Source organism: Cyrtonyx montezumae, unplaced genomic scaffold, assembly GCF_038088225.1.
Source record: "Cyrtonyx montezumae isolate F1298 unplaced genomic scaffold, pur_monq_1.0 scaffold_8, whole genome shotgun sequence".
NCBI classification, from domain to species: domain Eukaryota; kingdom Metazoa; phylum Chordata; class Aves; order Galliformes; family Odontophoridae; genus Cyrtonyx; species Cyrtonyx montezumae.
Genome location: NW_027072089.1, coordinates 39,980,616 through 39,993,748, shown reverse-complemented (window position 1 = coordinate 39,993,748; position 13,133 = coordinate 39,980,616). Strand labels below are relative to the sequence as shown.

The 13,133-nt window shown below is 41.6% G+C and overlaps 1 protein-coding gene across 3 annotated transcripts in view; it reads right to left on the bottom strand.

Annotated features, from left to right (window-relative positions):
* Positions 1–253: 253 nt before the first annotated feature.
* The window catches only part of NOL4 (nucleolar protein 4), a 184,526-nt gene continuing 171,646 nt past the window's right edge, over positions 254–13,133 (bottom strand). For all 3 annotated transcript variants that reach the window (XM_065753446.1, XM_065753448.1, XM_065753447.1), the window contains 2 exons: positions 10,425–10,505; positions 254–1,258 (listed from right to left, as the gene is read on the bottom strand). In XM_065753446.1, coding sequence (XP_065609518.1) covers positions 1,065–1,258; positions 10,425–10,505 — 275 coding nt within the window. In that variant the 3' untranslated portion in view covers positions 254–1,064. The remainder of the gene's footprint in view (positions 1,259–10,424; positions 10,506–13,133) is intronic.

Here is a 13,133-nt window from a genome sequence, read left to right as displayed (position 1 = left end):
ATCATACCAGAAATATCAATGACCTTCCTTCGTAAGAATTTTGTTTAAATTAAGGAAAATAAAATAAATACACACAAGAGTGCAAATTTTCAGATTGTCACTTGCAACCTCTTAACATTCATCACCTATATCCAATCACAACTAGAGGGACTTGTCTAAGACAGCAGCAGTGATCATGGAGTTAGATGAGCTCACTGTAGGAAATCAACTTCTCATTTTGTTTTCTCAATGATATGTCTTTTTTTTTTAAAAAAACAACACCTTAACTCTTTATTAATTGCTAATAAAGCTGCAATATATTACAGGATGGAGCTGAGAATGGTATGAATGCAGGAAATGCATGCTTCCTTTGGAACGTATTCCATAGATGACAATTTACAGTACACGGGGAAGAATTATCCAGCATCAAGAGTTACTCGTTGTAGAAAGAATATGAAGTTGGGGAGAGGGGCACAGTCAGGGTTTCAAGAGAGGAAGGGGGACTTACAATAGCTCCTCAAAACATTTTCAGGACCAGTGAAAAAGTTTACCAAAGTAAAAATGAAAAATCTTGAATGAAAACAAAAAAATCTTTTTGTTTTGTTTTTTATAAAAATTACATTTTTTTAAAATACAAGATCCTTTTAATTGCAATTGTGCCCTGTAGCAACAGGACATTTGGCAACGGTTTGCCATATACTGCAGCTTTAAGTCCAATGAGTCAGTATCACATTCCACTAATATTGCACTTGGATCTTGAACCGGTTTTCAAAAAAACATCACAGCATCTTCTGTTTCCTCCACGTGTTAGAACGAGTTAATCTCTAGCCACTGTTTCGATATTTATGCTGACACACTAAAACAAAAGCAATAGGCTGGACACAGTAAAGTACCTCAAATACCAGAGGTCGAAGTTCACTTGAAGCACCTTAACACATCACTTTATGGATCAAGAACAGTGTGGCGTTATGGTAATTAACTCTCCTAAAAGACTGTGCGGTAACTGAAGTGTGTGCTCTGGGAAATCAAAATGTCATTAGTGGAAACTCTGAGATAAGACCAGGCCCGTGTGTAGATCACGTGACTCAGTTCTGCTGCAAAATCAGGTTTTCCAGTTCATCTGCAGAACGCAATAGAAACGCGGCTGACTCCCGGTACCCTGCCACCAGCTGCCTCACAGCGTTGATTTCGGTGGGGCTCAGCTGCGGCCTGGAGCTTGTACTGCTGGAGGAGCCCGAGCTGCTCGCTAACTGCCTCTTCATACTGAGATCTGTTGGACCTGCAGGCAACAAAAGGGAAAGAAAAGAAGGCTCACATCCTGCTGCCAGCGACATTTCACCACCACAGGTTTGTAGCTACGGAACCACAGCAGAAAAACTGTGGGTTTGTACTCAGTTGAGTGCCAGAGAGAGGAGGCACGTACAAGTTAACAGTTCAGTTACCATTCCCTTGACAGGAGCCACAGAGATTTGTTTTCATACATGACAGGAGTCCTTAAAATTCTGCTTACATGATGCAAGTCCTCTGCCAGCAGGAACTTAGCCCCTGGGGTATCCCAGCAATGTAAGCTGCTTGACCCGACACTGATGGGATCTGCTGCTGTCGGGCAGGCCATCTGCACACTTGCATTCATTATCACAGTATACTGAGCTTACACCCTCTAGATATCTATTTTCACAACTTTCTGTTGCTTCAATTAGCATGCGGCCAGATTGTGAACCTCTTACTGACATAGATAAGTGGTCATTCACTTGAATAGCCCCAGTGCCACGTGTTAAATAGCCAGTCAGAAATTATATGAGGTTGGTGACAATCTGGCTGGTATAGGTAAGAACACACTGCAAGTTTCTTGTGGTCTGTATACAGCTGGCAATATATTGCAGGGACCCTGTAAGATCTGACCACTGGCAAGGGAATCTGCAGCAATCACCATGTTCTGCTGGCAACCCATCCACTGTACCAAAGCCCTCTCATCAATGAATGCTCTCAAGAACATTTGCTGCTGCAGAAGACAGCACTCCCAAGGATAGGCTGCAAATTATTGAGGTCAGCAAAGCTGCCTGCAATCATAAGTCCAGCTTTCTGGGAAACTTCCCTGGACCACAGTTATCAGCTAAGGCATGTGGTGCTTTGATGAGGTTTCTGCCTTTTCCAGATCACACTATTTATAGTTGTTTTTTTGTTCTGTTTTGTTTTTCTCTTCCTCGAGATTTATACAGGCAAAATTTGACTCAGGACTTTTTAAACATATATCTATCACAGAATCATATTACAGAATCTTTTGAGTCGGAAGAGACCCTTAAAGGTCCCTTAGTCCAACACCCCTGCAATGAACAGGGACATCCACAGCTCAATCGGGTCACCCTGAGCCTGATCCAGCCTCAACTTGGAAGTCTCCAGGGATGCACCATCTACCACCTCTCTGGGCAACCCATTTCAGCATCTCACTACCCTTATTATGAATAACTTCTTCCTTACATCCAGTCTAAATCTCAAATCTTTTAATTGGAAACCATTTCCCCTTGTCCTATCACAAGGGCCTCTGCTAAAGATTGTTCCCTTCCTTCTTATAGCCCCCCTTTTAGATACTGAAAGACCACTATCAGTTCTCCCCAGAGCCTTTTCTTCTCCAGGCTGAACAGCCTCAGTTCTCTCAGTCTGTTCTTGTATGGTGGTGTTCCATCCCTTCTATACCTATGTAAGTATCAGGAAGTTTATTATATGCAAACCTGGATAAATAGCATTCATTCAGTTGACAAGGTAACAAATCTATACTTTCATCAGGCAGAAGATCAGCCTAACCCAATATTAACCTTCTGGGAACTGAGATCAGGTTATCCACAGCAATGCATCTTACTTTCCTGTGAGATAAATGTCCCTGTTCAGTTTCACCTGGAAAACTGCATCAGTGCCAAGGCTTTCTCAGCACTGGCCCACTGAATACAAGTTTCTCCCTAAAGAGATTGGGATCATTATTAAATCTAGCATATTCAACTCATCTCATCAGACCCACAGGATTCAAAAACTTGTTTATTAGATTAACTGCTACTCTCAAGAGTTGCTCTGATTCCCAGAAGCCAGAAATCTGGTTGAAAACGTTACCTGTTTTCCTTCTTTTGTGTTCATGCAACACTACGGCTGACACCACAAAGTATGCTGAAATTGCCATGCCTCCACTTTCCCTGAAGTTAATGAAAACCTCTCCTCTAGTAAAAGCAGAATGGGGCTATGAAAAGAAACTACTCAAGCCAAAAGAGCCCTCTTAGATCTTCCTAGCTCCTGCTATGTAACTGGCATGAACGTTACTTTGCCAATATATAACTGGATAATACAGCTGTAAGGCTTAAATGAATTGACTTTAAACGATTTCCAGAGCACAAAGGATAAATAAAAGCACAACAACCTCTGTGAATTTCTTTCAGTGTGAACATATGCTACAGGGAAATGATCATGGTATGAGAAGCACAGAGGATATTTCCAAGTAAAACCTTAAACCAGCACAGAGAAGGGTATACTAATCATAAAGCCAACTGGACTGAACAGTGGTGAGCAGCCATTTGCATATTTATGGAGGCAGCAGTGGAAAAGCTACCACTGACATATTGAGGGCATTGTGCCCTAAGTAAACTTACTTTAACTTTCATGCTCTTGCCTTGATTCTCGTACACATCATAGCCTAAAACACACACAGTACAGAGCAGAATGGAGCTGCTGTGGCACAGCACATTTTCTTCTGAAAGGAAACTGAAGAGTTTTTCTCCTTTGTAATTCAGAGGTTGAACAGAACGTTATTACACACATAATTAGAAAGCATATAGAAATGTTCTTGCTTACACCTGTGAGGTTTCATTTATAAAATTTAAAGACATATGGTAAAAGCACCACACTGAAAGGAAAACTAGGAGAATACCTGATGCTCTGCCTGCATAAATCAGTGTAACTCCTCACAGATCTGTACAGTCAATCTAAAGTACAAAAAAAAAAAAACAACAAACAACGAAGGCCTGCCCCTGTATTCCTAGATGTCCTGATTAACTATTATGAAGACAATTCTCTAATTCCTCAAAATAGGTATATTTGATTCATAGAATCATAGGCTCATTAAGGTTGGAAAAGACCTCTAAGATCATCTAGTCCAACCATCTACTACCACCAATATTGTTTTGTGCAAGTACAGCTGAGAATCAATAAATTAATCTCACCTTGCTACTTCAAACTATTTTATTTTGCTTTTAACTCTAAGTAGTAGGAAAAACAGGCTTTTCATTCACAAGGTAAGTTATGCTTTGTTCTCAACAAGTAACTGTTGTCCTCCTTCCCCTCAAAGAAAAGCATCCCAAGAAATAAAAAAAAAAAATCCAGAGATACAGAAATGAATTCTTGGCTATGGTTTCTGTAAGTGAATATACCCTGCCTTCCCCGGAAGGGAAGCTACGTGTGCTGTCAGAGAGCTGAACATCTGGAACAATATGGAGGAGAAGCCATGCTTGATATTGAAGATAAGGACTTCAGTTCTTTTGATTTTGTAACGTGACCCCTATGCCTCACCTCCAAAGCTTATCAATGACAGACCAAGCTTTATATGAGAAAAAGAGAGTCTATGTCCTCTGGAAGTTGGGTCAGGCTACTTGGGGTGACTACAGAGAACTGGCCAAGATCTGCAGGCAGAAAATTAGAAATGCTAAAGCCCAGCTTGAAATTAGGCTGGCTACTGCTGTAAAGGAGAACAGGAAACCCTTTTACAGATATATTAACAGCAGGAGAAAAACTAAGGAAAATTTCCCTCCTTTACTCAACGAGGCAGGCAATATAACCACAGATGATAAGGAAAAGGCTGAGGTTCTCAATGCCTTCTTCACATCTGTCTTTAATAGACAGGACAGTTATCTACATGGTACTTGCCCTGACCTGGAAGTCCGGGACGGGGTGCATAATGCACCCCCTGTGATTCAAGCAGAGGTGGTCAGAGATCTACTCCTCCATCTGAACTGCCACAAGTCCATGGGGCCAGATGGGATCCACCCAAGGGTGCTGAGGGAGCTAGCAGAGGTGATTGCCGAGCCACTTTCTGCCATCTATCAGCATTCCTGGTTATCTGGAGAGGTCCCACAAGATTGGAGGCTTGCCGATGTGACTCCCATCTACAAGAAAGGCCGTAAGGAAGACCCGGGGAACTACAGGCCTGTCAGCCTGACCTCGGTATCAGGGAAAGTTATGGAACAGATGATCTTGAGGGAGATCACACGACACGTGCATGGCAATAAAGGGATCAGACCCAGCCAGCACGGGTTCACCAGGGGCAGGTCGTGCTTGTCCAACCTCATCTCCTTCTATGACTGGGTGACCAGACAGGTAGATGAGGGAAAGGCTGTTGATGTAGTCTACCTGGACTTCAGCAAGGCCTTTGACACGGTCTCCCACAGTATTCTCCTAAGGAAACTGGCAGCCCGTGGTGTGGACAGGTTCACTCTTCTCTGGGTGGAGAACTGGCTGGAGGGCCGTGCCCAGAGGGTAGTGGTTAATGGAGTTAAGTCCAGCTGGCGTCCTGTAATGAGTGGTGTCCCCCAAGGGTCAGTTTTGGGGCCCATCTTGTTTAATATCTTTATTGATGACCTAGACGAGGGAATTGAGTGTAAGCTCAGTAAGTTTGCAGATGACACAAAGCTGGGAGGATGTGTCAAACTGCCTGAGGGTAGGGAGGCCCTTCAGAGGGATTTGGATAGGCTGAACAGCTGGGCTGAGCAAAATGGGATGAGGTTCAATAAGACCAAGTGCCGGGTCCTGCACTTTGGCCACAATAACCCCATGCAATGCTATAGGCTTGGGGCAGAATGGCTTGAAGAATGTAGAGAGGAAAAGGACCTGGGGGTGTTGGTTGATGCTCGGCTCAACATGAGCCGGCAGTGTGCCCAGGTGGCCAAGAAGGCCAACAGCATCCTGGCCTGTATTAGAAATAGTGTAGCCAGCAGGAGCAGGGAGGTGATCATCCCCCTGTACTCAGCTCTGGTACGGCCGCACCTCGAGTACTGTGTTCAGTTTTGGGCCCCTCACTACAAGAAGGACATTGAGGCCCTGGAGCGTGTTCAGAGAAGGGCAACAAAACTGGTGAGGGGTCTGGAGCAAAAGTCTTATGAGGAGCGGCTGAGGGAGCTGGGATTGTTCAGTCTGGAGAAGAGGAGGCTCAGAGGAGACCTTATTGCACTCTACCACTTCCTGAAGGGGGGTTGTGGTGAGGAGGGGGTAGGCCTCTTCTCCCTGATAAGTAATGACAGGACGAGAGGGAATGGCCACAAGTTGCGCCGGGGAAGATTTAGATTAGACCTGAGGAAGCATTTCTTTTCTGAAAGAGTGGTCAGGCACTGGAATGGCCTGCCTAGGGAGGTGGTTGAGGCACCATCCCTAGCGCTGTTCAAGAAGCGTTTAGATGAGATGCTAAAGGACTTAATTTAGTAGTTGGGTAGAGATAGTGATAGGAGGATGGTTGGACTAGATGATCTTATAGGTCCTTTCCAACCTTATGAACTTATGAACTTATATCTGGGAAAATACCTCTCTCAGACACTCACCTCATGATGTACTACGCTGAATTCAGCTTTTAATAGCTATGATGGACTTACTGGCAACATTACAGATTTATTAAAGATTGTTCAGGCTGCTTTATGCTAAAAATGCTTTAGCTTATCTGTAGTTGTATCAGTCATAACTAGTCCTTCAGAAGATAAGGAATAAACACATCTTATTCTTCTAGTTAAGATTTTCCTGTGTAATTTTGTTCAAATTAGCTACTGAAAAACAGGAACCTAAAACTTAATACATTTACTCAGGCAAATAAATCACAGCTATTCTGAAGGCTTCATAAAAGAACTAGTTACAGTAGACACTTCATATACCTCCATCTCCAGAAACCATCACTACAGATGACTAAATATGGAGAAAGTTCAGTAGTTAGCCTATACACTATTTCTCCTAAGTACTTCCTCCATAAGCTTAACAGGATTTATTAACTTGCCAATCTTCACGAGAATGTGGGAGTGTATCCTTAAATAGAGGGAAAGCCTAATCTGAATTTTATTGCAACAAATTTTGCAGTGTTGAGGTCCTCCAAGGTGGTACAACATAATATAGCATATTATTTCCCCATCCTAGAGTATTTCAGGACAATTAAAAATCCTATATGCAACCATTAACAGGTTCCACAGTATCTGCAGTAATGTGCAAGCAAAGATCAACTGTAGATTGTAATGGTGAAAACTGAATATTTACTTTTATTTGTCTTAGTGCATACTACTGTATCTCATTACTGTTACCACCCACGTTCCTATAGATGTACTATGTGTTCTCTTAAGCAGTGGGTTAAACATGTTCACAAAACAGACCATTTCTTTTATAATCTCTCCCGTATATTTTCTGAAGACTGTGATACTGTTCCTCTGTCCCTTGGAGAGTTCACCTGGTTGACATTTTAACACAGGAATATATCACATTTACCACCTCAGTCCAGTTACACAGACCTAATTTACCTCGTGAAGTGAAATGGTTCTTGCTAGAATCACATCAAGCTAACAGGAGAACTCTGAAAATCCACTCTTCATGTGTTAGACAACCACTTATCAAGTTAGCTGCTGGGAGTATCTGTCATTAAATACACTGGGCAAATGGCTTTCCTGTAAGTTGCAGGTCTGAAATGAAGCTGGTCATTGCCTCATGCACTACTCACTAGCGACATGATTTATGTTAAATTTCAAAATATGAGTCAGACATAGAGGTACTTATAGCCTAGACAGTATTACCTGTCCCAGCAAAACTCCATTTAAAATTGCACACTGTAGCTGGATAGTCAGAAATCTTATAATTATTATCCATTTATTTCTTTTACTTCAGTAGTAAATATGTCAATGACACCCTATCTCATAATAGTTAAGAATAATAAAGCATTTTTAAAAATTGTATGATTCTAAGCATCTTATTTTATTAGCAGCTACTTAACATCTTTCATTGCAAAGACTTTCTTGCGTCTTTTCTACTGCACCTATTCTCCTCCTCTCAATTTTTCCCCATAAGTGACCTCAGAAGAAGTGAATGTTGTACTTGATTCTCTTCTATTCCCACAAAAATAAGTAGAAAAAACTATCAAAACACGTAACTTTTCCAAAATCAGATGTTACAGGAATCAGATGTTACAGATATTACAGGAACATTTCATTGTGATATTATGTATCTGTCAAAGTTTCTTGTCCTCCTACCTCCAAATTGAACAGACCTGCCTTAAACTATCATTAAAAGCGCTAGGAGCTATTACATTGAGAAATCAGGGAGCAATGCATTGGACCTTCCGAGCTTTTTTCTCCCTCCTACACCCTTCCCTCTGGGAAACACAATTTCAGCTGATTTAAATAAACTGTTGCCTGAGAATAGAGATGTCAAAACACAAAAATATCTATAGCCATTGAACATCATGCATTTCTGACAATCGACAAATACACACTGGTTTTCAATGACAGGATTATGTGAGGCACTCCAGTAACTTTTTATATCCATCACAGGAGATTAGTTACGTAGCATACGCTTGTCTTGCCTGAATGACTGTCTCCTGAACTTTGTACAAAGGCAGAAAAGATACTGTCAGACTAATCCACAGACATTTCATCACAGTTCCTATGGTGGGAGCAGGATAATATTTGCAATTGCCATGTGGCTGATAATTTGAAGAGGAGGAAGAAAGATGCTGATGATCTTAATATGCAATTCAGATGGTATTTCACAGAGGGAAATTCCCACTTTTGCCACAACAGCTTCTCCTAGCACTTCATTTTGCCCTTTTGAAATGGAACTAAGCATGCCTTCTCAGGTTCCTAACTCAATCAGTTTTGTTCTGTATCTGTAATAAAGAGAGGCTGCTTTGCCTTTCCTTACTAGCTCCACTTTGATTTCAAAAGGATAGCACTGAGAGCACAGAAAATTGCACGGGAGTAGAGATGTAAAGAAGAACTAGAGAAGGCAACCACAGGGAAAACCGTGTTCACACCCTGCATCATGGCCAGCCATGCTATGGATGACCCAGTCAACACCTTAAGAACTAGCTGGACTCTTGATATTCTCCGTTTGACTTTTTAAATACTTATTTCTACTTTATTACCAAGAAATCTCTACTGAATATTCACAAGTCAAGGTTTTACAGAAGGCTACAGCTTCACTAAATCTGAATGCATTTTCTCAGCACAGAGAAATTCCCCAATTCCATGACAACTCTCGCTGGCCAAGTGCTGTTCCTGGGCCATTTCATAAAGGTGCTGGGGCTCCTCAGAAGTACATGAGGTAAATATGTCTTCTCAATAACCTGTGGCTAAATTACTTTTGATAAAGCAACTTCAGAAACATTCAAGCCCACAGCTGACTTTTGGATGGAAAATTACAATTCGAATAGTTAGAGCTTGGCAACGCTTATAAACAAGGAAAATAAGATTGTATAAAGGAAAGAATAGAAAAGAGGTACAGCTATTTTCATAGAATGGCTTAGGTTGGAAGGGAACCCCAAGGAACATAAGTTCCAACCCTCCTGCCCCAGGCAGGGCTGCCAGCCACTAGATCAAGTACAAGATCAGATTGGCCAGGGCCCCATCCAACCTGGCCTTAAACACTTGTTCTCCTGTGCCAGGCTGAACAAGTCCAGTTCCTTCAGCCTTTCTTCATAGAAGAGGTGTCCCAGTCCTTGGATCATCTTTCTGGCCCTCCTCTGGACCTTCTCCAAAAACTCCATGTCTTTTCAGTGTTTGGGGCCCCAGTCTTGGACACAGTACTCCAGTTTTTCACTATAAAGGCTGCATTATGAACACTACTGTTTCACGGGTACAAGCGTCATGTGGGTTGAAGGGAAGGAACTGTGTAGATTTTATTCCCCTCAGCATCCATTCTAAGAGCACTGCTTGGCATAACATATGCTTCTATATTACAACCCTGTTCCTCTTGCATGTGATACATTTCAGAGGCTAGATAAAAGTAAACTCACATAACACACCTAACTTCAGTTTTTAAGTACAGACTTTAGAAAGAGGGGAGGAATCAACAGGTAAAACTAACTGTTCAAACCAATATTTGTGGTAAGGTTTGCCATTAATTCCACTGTTTACCAGTAACAAATATCAACAGAGGTTAACTTTGACTGAGTATGAGATATAATGGGGGCTCCTTATTTTACAAAACTACTACAAAAATCCTGCAGCCAGGGCTGACTGGTTGATATGGTAGACTTTTCAGGAGCTTGAGGGACTAGCAAGGCTGATCTGCATGAGGATGAAGCTGAGCATGGCCTGGGGAGCACTGGCATCATGAGGCAGCAAGGAGAGCTGAGCAGTGCAACTGGGATCCAGCAGCTACTGGCTCCTGCCTGGGTCTGGATTCAGGATCTGGTGAATGTGAATTTATTAGGATTTGCCAGAAAGACTTACCTGAGTTGGAAGGAGACTGGACATTTGTGGAGCCTGGGATGCAGTGCTGAGTTGTGGCTGTGGTGGAAGTTGGCTGCAGATCTGTGTAGAGAAACAGACAGAAGAACTGCTTTGTCATATCTCAATACAAAGGAATATCTTGCGTGGCCAATCTACCACCCAGTCTGAAATGCAATCTCTTTTTACACGCATAGAAATGGTTGACACTTCTGCCTAGAAAACCAGACAATGACAGAAAAGGAGAAGTCCATGGATCACCTCCAGGAAGCATAGCAACGGCAGTAGAAACATACTAGACAGTGTCTTAGGGAAAATGAGCCTTAGGAAACAAAGTAGCTGTGGAGATCCTGTCCTCACAGCTAGTAGTCATCAGGAGAAGGAAAACAGTAATGAGACAGACACTTGTGATGTACCCACTTCTGCAGGGTCTCTGACAAATTATAGTGGCAATGAAAATTTTGTTCCCAATGAGGTAGTCTGTTTCCTGCCTTCAAACTGGATATCCCTCCAGGTATGGTGAAGCTGGGCCAGATGAAGCCTTTGTGGCTGGCTGGGAGATGGCAAGCCAATTTCATTCATGCTCACATCACCCTGGAGCTTTTCTTTTTAGCTCTGAAGCAGGAACTTCATCAGATCTAAAAAACAATAACCATGGATAGCCATGCTTCTTGACAAGTAGTTCTCCTTGAACATCTACAAGAATCAACAGTTTCTATCCATTCTGTGTACAGGCTGAAAGAGGCTCTGAAAACCCACAGATTTATTGCTGTTCAGGTGAAGCCTTCAAGCTGGGATGGCTTAAAAGATAGGGAAAAAAGGCTTTAGTACTTTTAGACCAAGCCTTTTCCTACCGTGCTTTTTTCATGCCCATAATAAAGGACCATTGTACAAGCTATTGTGTACTGCTTGTTCATATTTAGCAGTTGCATGAAGGCTCGCTCCAAACAGTTGTGTAAGGAGCTAATTATGGATCTGTAATTAACCATGTGGAAGGACAGACTGAGCAGGGAAGCAATGCAACAGCAGACGTGGAGTGTTCCCTGAACCAAAGCCACCAAACAGTTGGATAAACAGACAGCTAAGTCTGTAAGATGGGATCAGCATAGGAATGAACTTTATAGGGGAGGAAATAATCAAATTAAATTAGTCATAGCATTTAAAATACACACATCAGTTGGATTACTAGATAGAAGAGCTAACTGTACACAGTCACTATTTTGCTAAGCAGAAACACCTAGAAATAGGTAATTAAGCAATGAATTTTAGCTAGCTTTTCCAACTTTTTCCTTTTTCCTTGTTTGAGAAGATACACAAAAAGCATTTGATTACACATGTATTCCAACTGATACATATATTTATTTTTACATTTGGGGAATACTTGTAAAGGTGATGAGGGTCATGGGTCACTGAAAAGAAAACATGTTCTTAAATGCACTTAGGTCCTAAAAACAATTTGCAATGAACTCTCCTATTCTCCAAAGAGGGAATTAAAAAGAGTCCCTGAAATATAATAATGATTGAAAAGAACTGCCATGTGAGGTCTGTCAGAAGTGAATTTATTACTACTCTCAACTACAATTCCACCCACAAATGAAAAAAAACAAATACTCATGAACATCAAAGACGATGGTCAAATCTCAAATAACTGGCCTTCAAATCCCCAGTTTGTCCAACAGGGATAGTAGCTAATGGGACTAGAGACTTCACACTCAGTAATCTAGGTATAATCAGTTTGGCTACAGATTGTTTTTATGTCAATGAATCTAAGAAACTGATGGAATTCCCACTCCACAACATCCCTAATGATCTTCTTGAAGCTGCAGGTGGGACACAGACCTGCAGCCAGCTAGATTGTTAGCATCAACAACTGGTTTTCAAGTGCAGTCACATAGACAGCAGGCTTGTGCAGTCCTGGATCCTGTGAGATCCCTGCAGAGAAGACAGACAACTTTTGTACAATGCTTCAATTGCATATCCAACTGGAAGAGGTGCAATGGTTTACTTGTCTTCTGAAGTAAAAGAACATACAGACAAAATTTGCCAGGGCAAGTAGGGAGAGGAGAGGAAGAACTGTTTGGACATATATCTTCATGAAAACCATAAGCATCCACTGATCCCTGTACCCCAGTATTGCTACACAGCAGAATGCAGTGAACTCCCCACATATAAAGGGCAACATGATCTGTGCAGCATCTGATAACCATTTTTTCCTACAAAACCCAATTTCAGCTTTAGTTGCAACAAAGCACTAGACCCCTCTACATCAATAAAACAAAGAAAGCATTGTATCTAATCTGGTAGCAAAATAACTTATGATGTCAAATCGGTACCCATTATCTTTTTTTTAAATGAAGCGTATATTGAAGTGACAAAATACTCTTGCCTAAATTCTATGGTCCACTGAAAAAAAGGGAGCTATGAAAATGTGTCCAGTTACAAGAGATTTGAATGCAAGAAGAAGGATTCAGCTCGGCTGTGATTCCATCACAGTTTAGGATTATACAGAACAAGACAATTCTGATGGGTTCTGCTGACAAAGAAGTTGCATGGGAAGATCAATCCTACTTATACTTAAATGAAAGAGCAAATGCAAACTGTTTTCAGTGCAAACTGATTTGAACAATCCCTGACCACAATGTAAAAGGCAATTTTAAAGTTCTTGCCTGTTTTCCCAGGAAAACAGATTTCTACACTTATGTAACCCTGTGA